The sequence below is a fragment of the Emiliania huxleyi genome (assembly GCF_000372725.1).
Source record: "Emiliania huxleyi CCMP1516 unplaced genomic scaffold EMIHUscaffold_84, whole genome shotgun sequence".
Lineage (NCBI taxonomy): Eukaryota > Haptophyta > Isochrysidales > Noelaerhabdaceae > Emiliania > Emiliania huxleyi.
Genome location: NW_005195736.1, coordinates 129,557 through 151,183, shown reverse-complemented (window position 1 = coordinate 151,183; position 21,627 = coordinate 129,557). Strand labels below are relative to the sequence as shown.

Genomic DNA, 21,627 nt, shown 5'->3' with positions numbered 1-21,627 from the left:
GAGCTATGCAGAGGTCAGCGGAGATCAGCGGACGATAGCTGGCGTAGCTTGGCTGAAAATGCCTATACGTGCTCATAAGCCGGCCGCAACCAACGGAGATAGCCCGAAATCGCGCCGAGATCTCGCGAGACCCTCCGAGATCACGCGAGATCACCCGAGATCACCCGAGATCACCCGAGATCACCCGAGATCACCCGAGAAGCGGCCCGTCACCTCCCACACGGCGTCCGACCCGGCGTTGAAGCGCTCGTACGCCGTGTTTGTGCGGAAGACGAGCAGCAAGCCTGCTCGAGATTGGCCGAGATCGGCCGAGATCGGCCGAAATCACCCGCCACGGACGGTGAGCAGCAAGCCTGCTCGAGATTGGCCGAGATCGGCCGAGATCGCCCGAGATCACCCGCCACGGACGGCGAGCAGCAAGCCGAGGACGGGCGCCGTGAGCTCGAACGGCGTCAGCGGCAGCTCCACCTCGGGCACCATCGCCGAAGCGCGATTACCCGAGAGTACCCGAGAGTACCCGAGAGTACCCGAGAGTAGCCGAGAGTACCCGAGAGTACCCGAGAGTACCCGAGAGTACCCGAGAGTACCCGAGAGTCCCCGAGAGTACCCGAGAGTAGCCGAGAGTACCCGAGAGGCAGCTCCACCTCGGGCATCATCGACGAGGCGCGCGCCATGTTCGAGTACACGTCCACCAGCCCGGAAAAAGCGACGAGCAGCGAGACGGTCACTCCGATCCGGCGCGTCGTGACGCCAAACAGGATCCCGATGAGCAGCCGGCCGTACCTGCGAGTGCAATCTCGGATGATCTCGTGGCCACCTCGGCGGCGGATCGTGCCACCTCCTGCCGCTCTCGCGGCCACCTGCCCGCCGACCGGTGCACGTTCCACCGCTCAAAGTCGAACGAGCCGCCGTTCTCCTACCGCCGTGATCGGCCGAGATGAACCGAGAGGTGTCCGAGAGGGTCCGAGATTGCGAACCAGCCGCCGTTCTCCTCGGAGAACATCACAGGCAGCTCCACCAGCTTCGCCGCCCGCTCGAGCGCGAGCTCCTACCGGCTCGGCTGAGCTCGCGTGCCCTCTCGGCTCGACTACTAGCCTGGCCCGCGAGGGCCCGAGATGAGCCGATACGACCCGAGGTGACCCGAGGTGACCCGAGGTGACCCGAGGTGACCCGAGGTGACCCGAGGTGACCCGAGGTGACCCGAGGTGACCGCCCGCTCCTCGTCCAGTGCGGCGCGCGTCGAGCGAGCCGCCTCGCCAGTGAGTAGCCGCGCCGCCACGGTCCACGCCGAGACGGGTGGAGGCTCCGACTCCAGCTCGCGCAGCTTGGCTGAGGCGATTTGCTCCCACTGCGAAAACGCCGCCTGCTGCTCGGTCGGCTGGATGCGACCGTCGCCGTTGAGGTCGCTCGCCTGCAGGATCCGATCGAGGTCCGTCTCGAGCACCTCGAGCTCCACGTCCGACGTACCGCCCGTCGTCCGGTCGCGAAACTGCCGCCGGACGGCTCGCTCACGCTCCGCGATCGCGCGCCTCAGCTGCAGGCGCGAGAGGCCCTCGACGCCGCCCGACCTGTCCTCGGTCATTTGGTGCTGGCGGACGCATCGCGCAGGGCTCAGTGGCGCGAAGGCTGCGTGAGGCAGCGGCAGCAGGCGCAGCGACGGCTGGAAGGCTGCGTGAGGAGGCAACAGCAGGACTAGCATTGTCAGTGTCGGGCCACCCACCACGGCAGCCGGCAGGGTTCGGACTTTTTGCGGGGTATGGTATGGTCGCCCGGAACCCACCTCGAGGCCGTACTCCCCCGCCTGCTGACAGACCCTTGCAGCCGCCCTCCCCCCCCCGCCCTCACCCCCGCCCTCGCCGCCGCCGCCCTCTCGCCCTCCGCCCCTGCCCCCGCCCAGCCGCGAGAGCTCGGGCTTGTATGTACCTCGGCGCAGCGGCGTCTCGACACCTGGTGGAGCGAGAGCATCAGCATCGCGTGCCGGTTGGTCGGCGGCGGCGCGGCCGCAGCGGCGTCGCGGCTGGCGAGCTCGCGCTGCAGACACTCGGCCGCCGACTGCGGAAAAAGCTTCTGCAGATGTTGCAGTACCAGCGCGTCGATCAGCGGGTTGGTTGCGCTGCTCAGGGTGGGCTGCTCCATTCGGGCTCCATGAAAAGAATTCGCGTCCGCGGGAGCTCAATAACAATTTAAAAAAAAGAGCAGAAACGGGGCACAAACGGGGAGGCACGCAGTGACGCGCAAGGGGGTCTAGGCGACGGTGGCGTCCTCCGACGCCGCGGCGAGCCTGAGCTCGGTCGCAATCTCATCCGCGCCGCGAGCTGCAGGTGCAGCGCGACTGACATGCGCCGGGCCTGCAGCGACAGGCCACGACCGCGTCGCCCAGCTCGCCTCGTCCTCGTGCTGCCGCTTGGAGAGCTTGTTGCGCACTTGTCGTACGTACTCTCTCTCTCTCTCACTCTCTCTCTCTCATCAAGTGTCCGAAGTGGTCACGAACTTTCTCTTGAAGTTTGCGAAAATTTGGGGAGAAATTGCAGTTTACTACGTTTTGAGCTTTTCTCTTGCAGATTACTACACACCACACAATGCAAGAGCTTTTCTTTTGCAGATTACTACACACCACACAATCCACCTTGCAGATTACTACACATCACACAATCCACCTGCAGATTACTACACACCACACAATCCACGGACACATGCAAATCCGAGGTTGCAGTTACTACCCCCTCGTACGCGCGGACATGCTCGTTGGTTGAACGCTGAAACACTTGATCAGGCGTCATCCTACTCGCTGGCCTATCCGGATTGCCTAGAGGCGCCGCGATGCACGAGAGGCGTGAAGAGAAGCTGGCGTGTCCCACACCGCCCGGCTGGCAGAAGGAGGGCCCGCAGGTGAGACACCACTGATTTTGGTGCCGACCATAAATTCTCTCGCCACTGGAACGCATGCTACTTACAGCAGTCTTGTACAGGGAAGAGTTTATCTCGGGTTACATGTGCACCGAGTGCGCGGCGTCGTGCGCGGCGTGGTGCAAGGACATGTGGGTCTGGGTCGACAAGGGTACGTGGGAGAACACGGTGACCGGCAAGACGTTCGTGTATGAGGAGAAGGCGACGGAAAAGGGCGAGGAGAAGGCGCACGAGCTGCGTGCCTGAGGGAAATGGCGACTGCCGCAGAGCAGTGGGCGGCGCTGCTGCCGCCTCCACGACAATCGCACCCCATTGCCAATGCGACTTGGCGGCGCTACCGAGCGAGACAGCGGCTCGCGAGATTATTTGTTGTTCTGTCTGAGAGATTTTTTCGATGTATGTAGCTCTTACGAACATACGCGAGGGTGAACTGCTGACAGGGTTTGCGATGAGGAGCGATCCGAACGTGGTATTCGGGTGATTAGATCACTACCGCCGAAGCGCAAGCGCTTGGAGCAATTTTTTAGCTATACCGAACAAATCCGTGTTGCCGTGTCTGTAGCCTGGCGTTTGTGCCCCGTCTGTCTGTGCCGCGTCCTGTGGTGCTATCTATCTATTGTTTGTTGCCCATCGTGCCGCGTCCTGTGGTGCCTTCGATGTTACGAAATGTATTTTTTGGAGCGAAATACCGACACACAATCTCAAAATCCCGAGTCGGCCTCGCCGCGTTGTTGCGGGCATCCCGGAGAGCGTCCCGCCCGGGTCGCCGTGAACAGAACTTAATGACGGAGTAAAACTCACCTCGCCGATCGATCATGGCAGCTGTTGTCTTTCTGTTCGCGTATGGAGTGGGCGACGGCGGCGGCGGCGAGGGGGGCGGTGGAGAGGCGCCAGCCCCACCGGACAATGCCAACACGGGAACCGCCGGCTGCCCGTGTATAGACGTGCGGGACGTGCTGCCAACTTACGACGGCTGCCTCGACTCTGGGTGCGACTCACCATTGCAACACTACCCAGGAGCATTCTGCGCCAAGACCACATACGGCAGCTCCAGCTGCAAGGCTTGGGACCTAGACCTATCGTTTCCAAACTGTGTCGTGCCCGAGCCTCCATTTTTCATTGGGAAACGTATGCGCGACGAGTACACGGTGGGAGGAGTGACGTACCGCCAGCCCTACAACGAAAGCGTGAGGATAACCATCTATTCTGGATGGCTCGTCGAGCAAGGGCTGCTGGACCCGCTCAGGGCTGACGATGCTGATCTGATAATGGAGTTGGCGGGTGACGCACGCCACAAGTTTCGGGACTTTCGACAGCCAGCGTTTTGCCGTGAGCGGTGGTGCTATGTAGACAAGGCGAAGTGCCGCACCGGCACCGTGCGGTACGACCAAAGTGCCTACTTCTCAAGCTCTGCTCAGAACGATGACGACGACGACGACGACGACGACGACGATCGGAGCGCAAGCGCCCTTGCTGACCTCACATACTCGTACGAGACGTGCGGCTCGAACCACACGCACTGGGATGTGTACCAGGCGCGCGCGCGAGCGCGGACCCCTGGCCTTGGCTCTATCCTCTGAGCCTTATGCCAGTCTGACTGCGACCCCACCCCCCTGCTGCTACGCAGACGACGAGCTCCCTCACCGACCGCCAGCTGCGGGTCCTGATTCCTGCAATGAATTACTACCCCTACCACTACAAAACCACGGATGGGCTTCCAAACGGGAAGGCCTACTTGGACAAGAACGAGACGGTGTACCGGGACGACAGCGCGGCTTTTGTGGGCAATCTGATCTCCTATCTGCGAGCGCTCTCGCAGGTTCCCGACGGCCCCATGCCAAAAGACGGCGAGCATCAGCTCACTTGGACATCTGCCGCTGCGAGGTCCAAGCACGGCTCCGCATGGACCGCCACGATCGCCGAGGTTGGGTGGGGGCAAGCTGATCTTGGGCTTTCCATCTTTTGGGTCACCAGAGACCGGCTTCGGATGGCGACCTTCACGGCGCCGCTCTACACGGATCACATGCGGCTGTACGTTCCCCACCCTCCCGCAAAGGCTGATACCCTCATCGACAAGATCAAGTTGCCGTTCGAACCGTTCGATCCCATGGTCTGGGGGACGGTGATTGCCATTGTCTTCATGCACGCCCTCCTAAAGGTCTCGCTGACTGCGCGGCTTTGGTGGGCAGAGTGGGCGGACAAGGTTGGATGGGAGCGGGCGCGGTTCTGGCGCAAGGCGTTGTTCCTGCTCGGCCGCTTCTTCGAGTCGTCGTACGAGTCGACGCTCATCACGTACGGCGGCGCGCCCGACTTCGACGAGCAGCACCGGCTCGCGACACGCTTTCTCAACATAGGCTTTGGCATCTTCCTTCTCATCGTGCTCAACTCTTACACCGCCAACCTGACCACCTTTCTCACGTGGAGAGAACCGCCGTTCCAACCCTACGTCAAGAATATGTTCGAGGCCTCCATCAGCTCTCCACCAACCAAGGTTTGTGCCCACAAGATCCTGCAGCCCACCTTCGACAATCTCTGGCCCCGAGCGAACTTTCACTACCGGTATATGGACACGGGAGACGACGTGAGAGCGGGCATCCTCGAGGACGGGTGCGACGCCTTCGTTGTCTCCGAGCGCGCAATGTCGGTGCAGGGGGGAATCGAGAAGGCGCGCTGCGAGCTCGTGGCGAGCTCGTGGCGAGAGGGCGATCCTAAAGGATTCATAGAGGGCGAGCTCGTGGCGAGCGTCGAGGTGGCGCTGCCCGCGCGGCCGGACGTTGCAAACGCGATGTCGTACTGGATGAAGGACCTCGAAGAGGAGGCCCGCATCACGTACGGCAAGGTATTGGCCAATTCAAGGACTGACCGAATCTGCTCCCTGAGTTTGGATGACAGCATCAACTTTGGTCTGCATCAGCTCACGGTCGAGGAATTCATCGGGCCTCTTCTGATTTTCGGCGCCTTCGTCGGGCTCGCGATCCTGACGCGGTCGGGCCGCATCTGCTTCAAAAATCGAGACACCGTGGTGACAAACTTGCGCAAGGGCGCGCTCGGTTCCATGCGCACGGCGGCACTAATCACGGCCTGGAAGCTGCGCTCCGCAGTTGCGGAGCAGCGCGCCATCGAGGTTGGGGAGAGCAGCGTCCGGCAGCAGAGCGAGATACTCTCGGCGGTGAAAGGGATCTACGACGAGCTCAACTCGCAGCAGCAAATGATCCTCGAGATCGCGCAGCGAACCTCCGGCTTGGCCGTGCCGGCCAAGCCGGCCTTCGAAGGCCGCCCGAGCCGCGCCAGCGCCGGCTCGGCCCGCACGACGGCCGGCGGGTCGGAGCCCGAGCTGAACGCCGATACGGTCGAGAGGAGCAAGGAGGTGCTGGAGAGGTTTGGCACTGTGGGCGGCAGTGCTGCCTCTGGCGCGGACGTGGCCCGAGCTCGCCTAAGCCATCTCGGCATCCGAGCGAGCGCGCCGTGAGAATGCATAGCGCTGCTCGTGCAGCGCCCGAAAGAATGAACAGTACATCTAGAAAAGCAAGAAACGAAACACAGAAGGCACACCGTGTGCTCCGTGTCCGTGGCTTGGGGAAGCTGCCAAAAGTGAGCACTCTTTACTAGCTATAATCTTTTAACTGAAAAGGCGTCCATGACCGTGCGTTGGCGATGACCGTGCCACGATCCACAGAGGACCAAGAGCACGCCCCTTCTGAAGCCACGCTCGCCTACCCCCGGAAAAGAAGAAAAATATGCCGCTCACCGCTGTCGCAGCCCGCCGCAGCTGCACTCCCGATTTTGATCGCGATCGTTCGCTCCGCACCCAAAAGCTCGCGCGCTGCTGCCGTTGCTGCCGCCAAGGCACATGACCAGCACGGCAAAGCTCGCCTCAGCCCAGTGGATCGCGCGCTGCGCGCAGCTCATTGTGCTCGTCGACTACGTCGCCGTCGGCGCGATGCGGACTGTCCTCCCGTACTACGTGAAGCATCTCGGCGCGTCGGGCGCCGCGGTTGGTGCACTCGAGACCCTCTACGGCGTCGGTCAGATCGCCGGCGCGGTCGCGCTCGGCTGGCTTAGCGACGCGCGAGGGCGCAAGGCTGTGCTGCTGCTCTCGTTTGCCGGCGCCGCCGCCGGGTACAGTGTAGCGTCTGCCGCGGTCGCGCTGGGCTCGGTGCCGTTCCTGCTCGCATCGCGGCTGCCCGTCGGCGTAGCGAAGCAGACCGTGACGGCTACCCGCGCCATCATCGCTGACATCACGCCGCCTGACGCGCGCAGCGCACCGCTCGCACGCCTCTTTGCCGGATGCAGCCTCGGCTACGCCGTCGGCCCTGTGCTGGGTGGCCTGCTGGCGGACTACGCCGGGGGCGCCTCGCCGCTGCCGGCGGCGGCGTGCGCGGTCGTCTTTGTCGCGCTCATGCCGTGCGTGGCTCTGCTGCTCCCAGAGACGCGGACGCTGCTGCTGGAGGAGGCGCCGCATTCCAAGCACGAGACGGCGGCAGCGCCTGCAGCGGCGGCGACGGCGGCGGCGGCGGCGGCGGCGGCGGCGGCATCGCCCGCGGCGGCGACGGCGCGCCGCTCGACGGCCTCGTTGCTGCTCGGCTGCACGCTCGCTGAGGGCGCGCTGGTGATGCTCGCGTCGACTAGCCTGCCGCTGCTCAGCCTGCGACTCGGCTGGAGTGCGTCGATGCTGGGGCTGTACAACTCTGCGTGGGGCGTCGCCAGCGGCGTGACGCCAGCGTACTGCTTGCGCGTCCAAGGAGCCGGTCCATGAGGAGTTGAGTGGTGACGGCAGGCGTGCTCTCCCTCACCCTCTGGCCCCACCTGCTCGCCTCGCGAGCGCTGCCCGACCGGGCGGCGCTGCGGCTCGGCATCGGCTGCCTGGCCCTCACCAGCGCGTCGCTCTCGCTGTGGAGCGCGAGCGCGCGCGTCCTGTGGGCGGCGCGACGGGCCTCTGCAGACTCGTCGTGCCCTACGCCCCTGCCCCGTCCGCGACGCGTCTTGCGGACTCTGCGGGTCAGGTGCTGCCTCTCGGCACCGTCGCCGTCGGGCTGGTGCGCAGCATACCCGCCTCGCTCCTCACCGCGGCGGCGCCGCCGGCCGAGCGGGGCCAGCGCGCTTCCGCCGGGCACGCGGCGGAACGGGAGGCGGCCGCTGTAACCGGCGCGGCAGCCCACGACTAGGCGCCGTCCTCGGCCGGCTCGACGCGGCGGGGAGCCTCTGCCGCGTGCTGCTGCCGCCCGCCGCGGGCGCGCTCGCGGACGGGCCTGGCTTGTGGGCGGCTTTTGCGGCGCAGGCCGCGCTCTGCCTCGGCGGCCTCGCGTGCACCGAGTGGTGGTGGTTTCGGAGGGCACAGGCCGGACAGGCGCAGGAGCGGCTGAAGGCGGCTTGAGGCTGCGATGGCGCAGCCACCCCGCCACCGGCGACCACCACGGAGCACGGCCCACTCTCGCGCAAGAGCGTTTTTGAGACTAGAGACTTCAGATTGCGGCATTGAGTGCATGGCCTGCATACCCCCCTCATGAATGGCTGGGGGGGCGGGGGGAGGGGGGCGCGATGAGCTTCGTATAAGCTGTGGGCCGCTGTTTTCACGGTGCTCAGGCTGCCCCCCGGTTAAGATCTCGTGCAAAATTCTTTTTACCACCTTCACAACACACAAGTACACCCCCAAGACTTCCCCAAACCCCAAACTCAGCCAAACCGTTAGGCAAACCGCCCACACGCATGCGTGTGTGTGTGTGTGTGTGTGTGTGTGTGTGTGTGTGTGTGTGTGTGTGTGTGTGTGTGTGTGTGTGTGTGTGTGTGTGTGTGTGTGTGTGTGTGTGTGTGTGTGTGTGTGTGTGTGTGTGTGTGTGTGTGTGTGTGTGTGTGTGAACTAGGGTTGCCTAACGTTAATTTGGGGCCTAACAGTTGCGCTATTGTTGGCTGAAATCCTCAACGTTGTTCAAGTGTTCTCCCCAGCCCAAGCTGTTACTGTTTGTTACTGTTGTTACTGTTGTTCAGCGGCCAGCAAGCAGAAAATGGCAAAAAACCCGGGTAAAACCCGAAAATACCTGGGATTTTCCGGGTATTTTCGGGTATTACCCGCACTGGACACTAGAGATCGTCGTGGGTCACTGCCAGGCCTTCCTTATTGTTGTTCAGCCGGCCTAACGTTAGCTACTGTTGTTGGGGGCCCCCACTGTTGTTCTGTTGTTACTGTTAACACTAGCAACACTGTTCAGCTCTTAACGTTAGGCAACCCTAGTGTGAACAATGGCACCGCTACGGGGTCCCTCTAGCCTGTACTGGTTGGGTAGTAGTCTAAGTTCTGAGCCTCGCGGCTTAACGGGTCTAAGTGTGGCTAGCCACGCTGGAGTGCTTACGCGGTCTAAGATCAGCGGGAGCCTCTTACACCGGCTAAGTCGGCCATGGCACGCGATATACGGCGCTCGCGCCCAAATTTTCTTCGCCTGCGCGGCGGGCGATCGATCCTCCTCATGCTCAGCAATCGCCGCCTCAGCATCCTCCTCTTCCGATTCTCGTTGCTGCTTCTTGAGCGCACTTCGGCGACATCTAGCCAAATAGTTCTCACAAATAGCCTCAAGCTCAAACAAACGCATGTCAGAGAAGCCTGTGTATGCTGGTCCTCTTTGAACGATCCGCGCGTGAGGTAGCATAGGGCCTTGTTGGCAGCAGCCAGCTTGTTGCGCTGCTTCGTTGCGATGAGCTGATTGGGATCGCAGAAGTGCATGCCAAGCACCGCCACGATCTTGAAGCAGAACACATCGCAACCGCATCGTCCGCACTGCCATCGGCATGCCGCGCCGCCGCTTCGCCGCAGCCGCCTTAAGGCACGCATAGCGGCAGCACATGGTACGGTGCGCGTACTTGAGCAGGCGTTGCGCGCCGCAAGTAGCGCACTGGCCCTGGGAGACGGCGATATGGCGTCGTGCGCGGCATACGCTGGTCGGGCCACCGCGTCCAGGTATTTTTCGGGTAAACCTGGACTTTTGCAGGTATACCCGGGTTTTACCCGGAGTTGGCCTCGTGTCGTCTAAGTTCATGATGGCCCCCGGCCTTCCAGCGTCTAAGTCTGAGCCCGGCTCCGTGCGGGGGCTAAGTTGAGCGCTCGCTCGCTGCAGAGGCTAAGTGTAGAGCGACCCTCTAGCCCTACTACCCAACCATTTAGCCTGTGACGCGTCAGCCGTCACATAAGGAAGTTGACACCGGTGGGCGCGGCGCGCGCGGTGGGCGCGGCCACCTTGCCAAGGTTTGAAGTACAGCGAGTCTACAGAGGGTCCGACCCACTAACGTAACACTCACGCCTGACGACTGTTCGACTTATCAACGTGCTCGTCTGCTGGCCTCTGCTCTCTCGGGTCTCGGCCTTTCGGCCCGCTGCGATCGCATCTGCCCGAGACCCGCTCCCTCCGCCTCTGCCGACACCTCCCACTGCCGCAGCGCCTCCCACAGGACGATGGCCCCCGCCGTCCCCACGTTGATCGAGTTCTTGACGCCAAACATTGGGATGCTGACGACGCCGTCGCATGCGTCCAGCACCTGCGTGTCGACGCCGATCAGCTCGTTGCCCAGAACGAGGGCGAGCGGTTGCGGCAGCGCAGCCTCGCGCAAGTCGACAGAGCGGCCCGGGCAGGTCTCCGCGGCCCACACAGCCACACCGCGCGCCTGCAACCCACGTACCGTCGCGAGCGTCGACGGCGACCGCTCGTGCGGCACGTACTCGGCCGCGCCGAGCGCCGTCTTGAGCACCGACGCGTGCGGCGGCGCGGGCGTGATCCCGCAGAGGTGCACGCTCTCGACGCGCGCAGCCTCGGCAGCGCGCAGGAGCGAGCCCACGTTGTGTGCGCTGCGGATGTTGTCGAGCACCAGAGTCAGCGGGAAGCGTCCGGGGTTGGCCGCATCCGCCTCGGCGAGCGTGCGGTCGTGGTTGCGCAGCCAAGTCGCGTGCTCCGCCTTCTGCTCGCGGTGGAGGAAGCAGACCGCCTGTGCGACGGTGGCGAGCCGGCCCGCCTTCTCGGCGTTCGCGAGCGCGCCCTCCGACTTTGGGTAGACGAAGGAGTTGTACGCGCGGAACGCGGGAGAGCCACGGTGGTCGGCCGACTCGAGCAGCGCAGCGAGCTCGTCGCCAGAGAGACCGCGCACGGCCAGCTCGGCATCGAGAGCCACACGGCGGGCGCGGGCGCCGACGTGGAAGCTCTCCGCCTCCTCTGCAAAGGTCGAGCGGCTGTCGCTGCAGCACGGCCCACCGCGGCGCCGCTGCCAGCCGCATTCACCACCAATTGGGCGACCGCCGATGAGCCAGGCGGCTGATACTGTAAACGCCGCGAGTGCCATATACATGTGTATATATGAGTAATCGGCGTGCTCGCGGGGCTCGCCGCGCTGCTTGAGCTTTCACTTGGGTTCCAACTTTTTGCGGGGTGTGGTATGGTACGCAGGGGTTTGGTCCTGACCGCCGTGGGCGGCGTGAGGAAGGCAGAGGCGGTGGCGCTGCTGCGGCTCTTTTACGCGGAGGAGAACCAGAATGCGCCGCAGCCGCAGAAGCGCACGCGCAAGCAGCTCGAGCTCGGCGCCGAGGGCGAGGCGGCGAGGGAAACGCAGCGCCTGCCCGGGAGCGAGCGGGGAGGGAGAGAACCAGACTCGTAGTGTGCCTCGCGGTTGTGCGCTTCGGCTCGGTGCACAGGTTTGATTGTGCGAGGCGTGAACCGCGCCATTCGCTCTCACCTGGCAACCCTGTCTGCACGTCTCGCGCGCGCGTGAACAGGGCTCCAGGCCCCAAATGACGTGTGAGTGTTAGAGTTGTTTGGTATTGCTAAAAATCTCTCTCTCAGGTTTGTGCAAAATTGTGGACGGAGAAACACTGTAAAGCCGTAGAGGGTGGCGCCGCTCTAGCACACGCTAGGCCTAGGGCCTCTTGCTCGGCCTCTGGCTGCTTTTGGCCTAGTAAAAAATACCCAGAACCAGGGGTGTGAATGGGAGGTGCACACGCGCACGGCTGCTCCTGACCGACCTCTGTGACTGTGATCGGATGTGTATATACGCCGTGCCACATGCATCATGCTCCGGCGACATGGGCCGTCGCTCCTAGGTCGCCTCGCGCCGCCACCGTTCCTCGTCCCGCGCGCTCCCCGGGCCCCCCTCCGCGCGTGCAGACGTCTAGGCACACGCAAATGGTCACGCCGCCTCGCGCGTCCTCTCACCGTCCCGGCGCCCACACCTCGATCTTCTTGGGCAGCAGCTGGTTAGACAGGTCCGCTCCGTGGCCTAGGCAGCCTCTTTCGGTAAACACGGCGCCGTCGGCGGTGGTAGCGAGGCTGTGGCCGCTTCCCGCCGACACAGCGACGACGCGCTGGCCAGCAAAGGCCTCGATCTTCTTCGGCAGCTGCTGCTCATGCGGGTCGCCGTGGCCCAACTGGCCGCTCCCTCCAAAGCCCCAGCTCCAGAGGGCGCCGTCGGCGGTGAGGGTGAGGCTGTGGCTGCTCCCAGCCGAAACAGCGACGACGCGCCGGGCAGCAAAGGCCTCGATCTTCTTGGGCAGCTGCTGCTCATGCGGGTCGCCGTGGCCCAGCCGGCCTTGGCCTCCAAAGCCCCAGCTCCAGACAACGCCGTCGGCAGAGATGGCGAGGCTGTGGACACCTCCAGCCGACACAGCGACGACGCGCTGGTCAGCCAAGGCCTCGATCTTCTTGGGCAGCAGCTGGTTCCGCGTGTCGCCGTGGCCCAGCTTGCCAGAGCCTCCACTGCCCCAGCTCCAGACAGCGCCGTCGGCGGTGAGGGCGAGACTGTGGATACGTCCAGCCGACACAGCGGCAACGCGCCGACCCGCCAAGGCCTCGACCTTCTTGGGCAGCAGCTGCTGCCGCTGCTCGCCGTGGCCAAGCCGGCCGTGGCCTCCATCGCCCCAGCTCCAGACAGCGCCGTTAGCGGTGAGGGCGATGCTGTGGCCGCCTCCAGCAGACACAGCGACAACGCGCTGGCCAGCAAAGGCCTCGACCTTCTTCGGCAGCAGCTGATTCTGCAGGTCGCCGTGGCCCAGCCCGCCCAAGCCTCCAAAGCCCCAGCTCCAGAGGGCGCCGTCGGCGGTGAGGGCGAGGCTGTGGTAAACTCCTGCCGACACGCTGACGGCACGTTGGCCGCCCAGCGGAGGGAGGCAGGTCGGCGCGTCGAGCCGCGTCACGCCCTCGCCGTGCCCGAGTAGTCCCGGCGTCCAGTTCTCAGCCTTGCCGCACGACGAGAGCCGCCCCTCGCCGTCGATGAAGAGGCTGTGATAAGTGCTTGCCGCTGCCCTCGCCGGCGGGTTGGACTCGAACAGCAGTGCGAAAAAGCACAGCCACCGCACGGCGCAGCCCTCGCCCTCTGGCAGCGCCGGCAGCTCGAAGCCGCGCTCTTGCGCCCACAAGCGGATGGCCTCCACCGCAAGCGAGGCGTGGAAGAGCAGCGAGACGGCCGCGACGCGAGCGATGTCGGCGGGGTCGCAGCGAGAGAGGGCACGCAAGATGAGGTCCGAGGGGAGGTCGAGGAGGCGAATTGGCGGCGGCGTGTCTGGCGAGGGGGCAGACATCGCGAGAAAAAGAAATTTTCATGCCAGGGTGTGAATGAGAGGTGCACACGCGCACGCTGCTCCTGACCTCTATGTAAAGCCGTGCCATGCACCCGGCGACGGGCCGTCGCCTCCTAGGTCGCCTCGCGCCGCCACCGTTCCTCGTCCCGCGCGCTCCCCGGGCCCCCCTCCGCGCGTGCAGACGTCTAGGCACACGCAAATGGTCACGCCGCCTCGCGCGTCCTCTCACCGTCCCGGCGCCCACACCTCGATCTTCTTGGGCAGCAGCTGGTTAGACAGGTCCTCTCCGTGGCCTAGGCAGCCGTACTCGCCGCCCTTGCCCCAGGAAAAGACGGCGTCGTCGGCCGTGAGGGCAAGGCTGAGCCATGTTCCAGCCGACACAGCGACGACGCGCCGGGCAGCAAAGGCCTCAACCTTCTTGGGCAGCTGCTGCTCATGCGGGTCGCCGTGGCCCAACTGGCCTTGCCCTCCCTGGCCCCAGCTCCAGACGTTGCCGTCGGCGGAGAGGGCGAGGCTGTGGCTGCTCCCAGCCGACACAGCGACGTCGCGCCGCCCAGACAAGGCCTCAACCTTCTTGGGCAGCAGCTGGTCCTGCCGGTCGCCGTGGCCCAACTGGCCGCAGTCTCCACAACCCCAGCTCCAGACAGCGCTGTCGGCGGTGATGGCGAGGTTGTGGTCGCACCCAGCCGAGACAGCGATGACGCGCTGGCCAGCGAAGGCCTCGACCGTCTTGGGCAGCAGCTGGCCCTGCTCGTCGCCGTGGCCTAGCCGGCCCCTGCCTCCAGAGCCCCAGCTCCAGACGGCTCCGTCGGAGGTGATGGCGAGGCTGTGGCTGCCTCCCGCCGAGACCGCGGCAACGCGCTGGCCAGCAAAGGCCTCGACCTCCTTCGGCAGGAGCTGGTGCTGCTCATCGCCGTGGCCCAACTGGCCGTCGTCTCCATCGCCCCAGCTCCAGAGAGCTCCGTCGGCAGTGATGGCGAGGCTGTGGAAGTATCCAGCCGAGACAGCGACGACGCGCCGCCCAGACAAGGCCTCGATCTTCTTGGGTAGCTGCTGCTCCTGCTGGTCGCCGTGGCCCAACTGGCCATAGCCTCCATCACCCCAGCTCCAGACGGCGCCGTCGGCGGTGAGGGCGAGGCTGTGGGAATCTCCAACCAACACGCTCACGGCGCACTCGCCGCCCAGCGTCGACGGGAGGCGGGTCGGCGTGTTGAGCCGCAGCACGCCCTCGCCGTGACCGAGAAGGCCAGGAAGGTCCACCGCGTCGTCCTCGTCGTCCTCCTCGCCTCCCTGTGCCGAGCCGCACGACGAGAGCCGCCCCTCGCCGTCAATGAAAACGCTGTGCTGCATGCCTGCCGCCGCCCTCGCCGGCGGGTTGGACTCGCACAGCAGCGCCATAAAGCACAGCCACCGCACGGCGCAGCTCTCGCCCTCTGGCAGCGCCGGCAGCTCGAAGCCGCGCTCCTGCGCCCACAAGCGGATGGCCTCCACCGCGAGCGAGGCGTGAAAGAGCAGCGAGACGGCCGCGACGCGAGCGATGTCGGCGGGGTCGCAGCGAGAGAGGGCGCGCACGAGGAGCTCCGTGGGGAGATCGAGGAGGCGAATTGGCGGCGGCGTGTCTGGCGAGGGCGCGGCGGTGGCGGCGGGGGCGAGGCGGCGCGAGCGGCGGCGCGGCGGGGCAGACATCGCGAGAAAAAGAAAATCCGCCGGGCGCAGTAGTACAAGCGTCTGAGTAGTCTGAGTGGTCTAGTACGTCTTGTGTGTGCGCGCGCCGAACAGCTGGTCCTGCGCTGTAGTCTTGTGTGTGCGCCGCGAGGATTAGACACGCAGCAGTTCAAACAAAGACTTCGTTGTCTGGGGTGTTGCATCTAGGCGAGAGCAGACGCCGGGGGGTGCGCCACGTATGCGAAAGCACACGCACGACGGCCGCCGGCGGCCGTTGAGCCGCTGCTGCCGTTCGAGCCTTGGATGTCCGTCCGTCGCCGCCTGTGGCGAGGGCAGTGGAGGTGTGATATTTGTGCTCGCAAGTGGTGGGCGGGCGAAAGGGTCGGGCGGCGAAAGAGAGCAGAAGGCAGACAACGCGAAATGCGGACTACTCGTGTCACATCTACTCCTCGTGTCACCTAGTCATGGTCGTCGCTTCCCTGGCCGGTCTCCGAGTCCTGCTCCTCGCCCGAGTCCTCGTCCAAGTTCGAGTAGTCTTCCTCCTCTTCGTCCTCTTCGTCGATCTCGTCGAGCCGGCTCCTGCCTGGCCCGACGCCCGTGACGCTGGGGCCGACTTGCTACGCGCGCTGCGACCCGGACCGCCACCTCTGCTGCCGCCTGTGCTACCCGTAGTCCTTGCCGGCGAGCGTGCGGAGAAATCCCAGCCGCGCCGACCACACTAAAAGAAGAAAATAGGTGGCTAGGTTTGGAACCGTGATACGAGAGACGCCTCGTGCTCAATGCGCGAGCCGCTGGAGGGACCGAGCCGCGATGGGCTGCGCTAGCTCTACTGCATCTGAGAGCTCGGCGGAGGTGCAGCGTGGGGCAGGGGAGAGCGTTTCGAGCGCGAGAGTCAGCGAGTTCACGTCGCGGCTAAGACCGCGTCGCAGCCGTAGTGAAGCGACTCGAGCCCAGGCGGAGCCGCTGCCGGCGGGGTGGGCGTCGCGGGTGGACCGGGCGACGGGGAAAACGTACTACGTCGAGTACGTCAACGACGACGTAGTGCGTCTTCCCCTTTCCGCCCCGCCGCCTCCCGCCCCTCCCGCCATCGCCGCGGCTGAGGCGGCCACGCAGTGCAAGGAGGTGATCGCCAACAAAGCAAGACCGCCCACCGTCAAGCCGAGTGACGACGTAATAGAAGACGAGTCGACAGCGCAGCAGCGTGTGGCCGTCAGGAATTCTGAGAGAAAGGTGCAAGCTCAGCCGGCGCAAGCGCTCGTCTCGCACAGAGCCGCCGGCTTCAAACTCCCCGAGCGGCTGACCCTCGGCCTGTCTGTCGACGCGATCGACGAATATATCGCCGGCCTCCCCAAATCTGCCGTCAAACAGTGCAACAGGAAACGGCCCACGATCAACGGCGTTCGCGTCCCGGCCAACGCCGCCCTCAACGGCTACGTCAACCAGTGGCTCGTCGCAAAGTGGAGCGAGGCGAATGAAGACAAGGCGTACTGCGAGGTGCTCTACGAGCGCGGCGACCCCGGCGTGGGCGTCGCCACCGTCTTTGTGAGCTGGTTCCTCGAGACGCCGCTCGCGACGCTGGTGGACGCCCTGCGGCAGTACCTGCGGCTCCACCCAGAGCTGCCGCCCGACACCAAGTTCTGGGTGTGCGACTTTGTGATCCGCCAGTCGACGCGGCAGCTCGGCGTCACGATGAATGACGTCAAGCGGCTGGGCGACTGCGTCCGCGCCGTCGGGCACACGGTTCTGCTCATGGAGCCGTGGTACGACCCAAAGCCGCTGCGGCGCGCGTACTGCATCAAGGAGGTGTTCCACACGCAGGCGTCGGGAGCGCGCTTCGAGGTGGTGATGAGCGCGGAGCAGCAGGCGGCCTTCAAGACGGCGCTGGTGGAGGACTTTAAATCCATCGCGAAGAAGCTGTCCAAGGTGGATGTGCGCAAGGCCGAGTGCCGCAACCCGAAGGACACGGAGCAGATCCTGGGCGAGCTGGAGCGGGAGGTTGGCCTGACCGAGTGCAACAAGGCTGTGTTTGGGCTGCTGCGGGGGGCGCTGGCGGGGCAGGGGAGGGCGGCGCTGGAGCGGATGGAGCCGGCGGAGAGGGCGACGTCGACTCTTGTCGCCTGTCTCGGCATGCTGCTGGCGGACCAGGGCGACCTGGACGGCGCGGAGGCGCTGTTCCGCGAGGCGCTTGAGGCGAGGCGGGAGACGCTCGGCGACCGGCACCCGGACACGCTCGCCTCGATCAACAACCTCGGCATGCTGCTGGAGGACAAGGGCGACCTGGACGGCGCGGAGGCGCTGAAGCGCGAGGTGTTCGAGGGGTGCCGAGAGACGCTCGGCGCCCGGCATCCGAACACGCTCTCCTCGATCAACAACCTCGGCTCGCTGCTGCAGGCCAAGGGCGACTTGGCCGGCGCGGAGGCGCTGTACCGTGAGGCGCTGGAGGCGAGGCGAGAGACGCTCGGCGACCAGCACCCGGGCACTCTCAACTCAATGAGCCACCTCGGCGGGCTGCTGAAGGCCAAGGGCGACCTGGACGGCGCGGAGACGCTTTTCCGCAAGGCGCTGGAGGGGATGCGAGAGACGCTCGGCGATCGGCACCCTGACACGCTCGGCTCGATCAACTGCCTCGGCTTGCTGCTGAAGGCCAAGGGCGACCTGGACGGCGCGGAGGCGCTGCATCGCGAGGCACTAGAGGCGCAGCGAGAGACGCTCGGCGACCGGCACCCGAATACGCTCACCTCGATCAACGACCTCGGCGTGCTGCTGAAGACCAAGGGCGACCTGGACGGCGCGGAGGCGCTGTATCGCGAGGCACTAGAGGCGCAGCGAGAGACGCTCGGCGACCGGCACCCGAGCACGCTCACCTCGATCAACAACCTCGGCTTTTTGCTGGAGGCCAAGGGCGACCTGGACGGCGCGGAGGCGCAGCTTCGCGAGGCGCTGGAGGGGCAGCGAGAGACGCTCGGTGACCGACACCCGAGCACGCTCGTGTCGATCAACAACCTCGGCGGGCTGCTGAAGGACAAGGGCGACTTGGACGGCGCGGAGGTGCTGTACCGTGAGGCGCTGGAGGGGTGCCGAGAGACGCTCGGCGACCGGCACCCGGACACGCTCAACTCGATCAACAACCTCGGCATGCTGCTGCAGACGCAGGGGAGGCTCGGCGACGCTATCCTTCTCTTCCGGGAGCACCTGGAGGGGTGCGAGGCGCGGTACGGAAAGGGGCATAAAGAGACGAGGAGCTCGGCCCGCAACCTTGTCGAGGTGCTGAAGAAGGCGGGGCGACAGCGCCAGGCCGATGAGATCGCTACCACGTATGGGTGGAGCCCACGAGTGAGAGGAAGGCACCGTACTATTTCCACACTCAGCAGAGCACGTGATCCAGGCCGAGGTGAGCATACTCCTCGTTGCGAGCGGATCCCGCGGGATTGTTCGTAGCAACTCGTAGACGTAACACACGTACGGCTTACTTACTACTAATACTGGGGCTCGGCCCCAAGTGCACTGGCCTCGCGTCTCGAGGGGAGGGCGGCTCGTAACTGAGGTTCGCCGTCAGGGACAGTCGTCCTCCCCTTCTCGGCCGGGCAACTAGGTCATTGAGGCCCCCCCCGGGGAAGAGACCGAACGGCCGGCCGACACTCTCGGCCATTCCAACGGCCAGGCCGCTCGCTTAAGGCTGATTGGCTAGACGAGCGGCCTACCTCCAACGGGGCAGTCTGCTCACGCGTGGAACCTGCCCGCCTCGGTGGGAGGTGGTTTGGCGCCGACAGACAGTGGAGGTCTAAGCCGAACCCGCCGGGCCGCTGGCGGGGTGACGGTAGACCACCACTGCAGACAGCCCTTCCCGACGGGGACGCCATCACCCTCGCCCAGGGATCTACAACGCTGTCTCAAGGTCCGACAGGTTCGGCACCGGGCACCGCCTCGGTATACAAAATGCGCCTGCGGGCGGACCCTCACAGATCACAGATCACTAATACGTACTGACGTATTAGGTAAGGTAAGGTAAGGTAAACCTCTCGACACACACAAGGTAGCCACGTCGTCTCGACGTATTGGTTGGCGCAAACGGTACGCTCACGCTCGCGAGATGTATGCTGGAGGGGGTGTCTTGTAGTATCAGTTTGAGTCTGTGTCGGGTGTCGACACCCTCCAGCTAGAGGGTCCGCAGCGTCCTAATCTAAAATCTGAGGATTCAGGATTGAGGCATCGCTTCAGTGAGGCCAAAGTGAGTTTATGGATGTGTGAGAACGGTACGGGACACGAGGAGTCACGCGGACCGACTCGTCGGTGACTCTGCTGCACGCCGTTTCAGATTTTTTCTCAGCGTGAGCGAGACGTGGAAGAGTGCCACCGTCGGGTAGGACGGGTCGTCCCGGAGTATCAGAGTAGCCGTCGTGGTCGCGGCGAGCAGCGCCGGCCACTCCCCGGCGCCGCGTCGGCAACATGGGAGCATGTCCACCGCCACTTCGCGGTCACAGCGCTGTTTTGTCGCCAAACCCGCCATGTACCTTTTCGGGCAAACCATGGAGCTGCATGTCGATTTTGGCTTGACGGGCGCATGGAGGCATCACGTCTCCATGCTGCCGTCAAGTCGGAGCCAGTCTGCGGCGATCACAGCGCTCAGAAAGCTCTCACTCTCTATATAGTTACGGGCGCAACTTTCCCCAAATCTACCTGACCACTACACAGGCAGGTTCACTCACATACATGGACATGGACATGGACATGGACATGGACATGGACATGGACATGGCCATGGACATGGACATGGACATGGACATGGACATGGACATGGACATGGACATGGACATGGTGAGGTTGGTCGCTGCGCGAACTTTCGCTGCGCGAGAGGCACCCATACCGCCGCGTGTGTAAGTCGGGGGCTGCCACGGGCAGACGAATGGTACAACATGCGGTGGCGCGCAGTCCCGCCGGGGCGGTCACGAGAACCGTGCCTCGGGGGGAGGTCTCTGCGCTAGTGCATATAGGGCCGGTACGTATACATAGCAGTACCGGCCACGTCTCGGCGGGCAGGGGCCGGCCAGGTTTAAAAATGAGAATCCTAAAAAATAAAACGAAATCGCCTGAAATTTCGCCGGAATCTGCACTTTTTTTGAGCTAGCCTTCTAAATTCTCTTTTCACCGTGGACTGGTGTACCTGTGTTAGTGCCAGTGCGCGCCAGTCCCGTGCCTAGTGTCGTGCGAGGGAGCCTGTGAAATTCAGAATGAATCGTGCCTGTGCGAGAGAGCCGAATTGTAAAAAGCTGCTGCCTGCTGCTGTTCGAATCGTTCGGCGGGTTCGGAAAGGGGGTCCGTGAGATCCTCCGGAAGGCGGCGGACGTGCTACAGAACAAGCTGACGCGGGCCCAGTACCTCGATGAGGTGACTTGGACCACTAAGAATTGGCTGGGGCTGCAGAAGCAGCGCATCTCAGTCGTTCTTCACACGGCCATCGCAGAGCAGGTCGTGAATGAGCTTGCCTGTGGCGGGGGTGGGCGGGTGCATGGAGCTAAGTGCCTCGCCACTCTCGCAGGAGTCGCTTAGGCGGCTCCCGTGGTGTACCTGTGTTAGTGCCAGTGCGAGCCAGTCCCGTACTCATAGTGCAGGTGCACTTGGAGCACTTGCAGGTTGGAGCACTTGGTTGGAGTGCAGTTATTTGCCGCACGCCCAGGACCGGGGAGCTCAGAAGCGCACCCAGCGGGCCGGATGATCGGGATCGGGTTGCGGGCAAGAAAGCCCTAGCCCCGGGGGTGCGCGTTCGCAGGGCAAGGGCCTTAAAGTAAACACAGTTCTCCGAGAGGTTGTAAATTTCTCTTTTCACACGCCGGCTTGATTCGAAGGTGGAAGGCTGCCGTACCGCAGTACCCATCCATGCCCCGGAAGCGAGTGAGTTTAATCCACATACAGCTGGTGTTAACGGCGGCTTGCTCTTCCTCGGCGCCGCCCCTCTTCCCGCTCACGCTTCTCCTGCTGGCGGATCGCTGCGAGGCGGCGGGCACAGCCTGCGACAACAACGTGCCATGCTCTTCTGGATGCCCTACCGGCGAGTATGGCACATCGCTGTGCGACGGCACCTTCACGGGCACCAGGGTGGATCTGGACAACCAAGAGCTGTCGGGCACCATCCCTCCGCAGCTGGGTGACAACTCGCAGCTGCGGGAACTTTACCTAGACGGCAACGCCGTCTCGGGCACCATCCCTGCGGATATGCGCAGACTCTGGCAGCTGCAGAATCTTTACCTGCACGGCAACTCCATCTCGGGCACCATCCCTGAGACGGACAAGTGGTGGCAGCTGAAGGAACTCTACCTGTACAACAATGACATCTCCGGAACGGTGCCGTCGCAGCTCAAGGACCTGCCTCTGAAGTACTGCAAGCTGGGCGGCACCAACCAATTCGCCTGCCCCCTGCCCGCCCTTCCCGATATCTGCATCTCGGGCTCGTACTACCCGACGGAGTGCAACTACTCGCCGCCCCAGCCGCCGCCATCTCCCTCTCCGCCCCC

At 64.3% G+C, this 21,627-nt stretch overlaps 5 protein-coding genes across 5 annotated transcripts in view; 4 read left to right on the top strand and 1 right to left on the bottom strand.

Moving 5' to 3' along the window:
• Nucleotides 1-2,991: 2,991 nt before the first annotated feature.
• EMIHUDRAFT_106865 (hypothetical protein) lies at nucleotides 2,992-6,376 on the top strand (the record flags this gene model as incomplete). Its single annotated transcript, XM_005758735.1, has 3 exons — nucleotides 2,992-3,145; nucleotides 3,730-4,433; nucleotides 4,535-6,376. 3 exons carry the CDS (start codon nucleotides 2,992-2,994, stop codon nucleotides 6,374-6,376), a joined length of 2,700 nt encoding a protein of 899 aa, XP_005758792.1.
• Nucleotides 6,377-6,757: 381 nt separating this feature from the next.
• On the top strand, nucleotides 6,758-8,281 carry EMIHUDRAFT_219219 (hypothetical protein; the record flags this gene model as incomplete). Its single annotated transcript, XM_005758734.1, has 4 exons — nucleotides 6,758-7,315; nucleotides 7,508-7,655; nucleotides 7,730-7,876; nucleotides 8,073-8,281. 4 exons carry the CDS (start codon nucleotides 6,758-6,760, stop codon nucleotides 8,279-8,281), a joined length of 1,062 nt encoding a protein of 353 aa, XP_005758791.1.
• Nucleotides 8,282-10,323: 2,042 nt separating this feature from the next.
• On the bottom strand, nucleotides 10,324-10,779 carry EMIHUDRAFT_43373 (hypothetical protein; the record flags this gene model as incomplete). The annotated part of the gene is made up of 1 exon (XM_005758733.1): nucleotides 10,324-10,779. A coding segment is annotated over one exon (456 nt), but the record flags the coding sequence as incomplete, so codon positions are not given.
• Nucleotides 10,780-17,371: 6,592 nt separating this feature from the next.
• On the top strand, nucleotides 17,372-18,556 carry EMIHUDRAFT_68750 (hypothetical protein; the record flags this gene model as incomplete). Its single annotated transcript, XM_005758732.1, has 1 exon — nucleotides 17,372-18,556. The coding sequence occupies one exon, from the start codon at nucleotides 17,372-17,374 to the stop codon at nucleotides 18,554-18,556; it is 1,185 nt and encodes a 394-aa protein (XP_005758789.1).
• Nucleotides 18,557-20,992: 2,436 nt separating this feature from the next.
• EMIHUDRAFT_219214 (hypothetical protein) overlaps nucleotides 20,993-21,627 on the top strand; it is a gene marked incomplete at both ends in the record, with an annotated part of 1,478 nt that continues 843 nt past the window's right edge. The window contains one exon of the mRNA XM_005758731.1: nucleotides 20,993-21,579. Within this exon, the coding sequence (XP_005758788.1) occupies nucleotides 20,993-21,579 (587 nt within the window). The remainder of the gene's footprint in view (nucleotides 21,580-21,627) is intronic.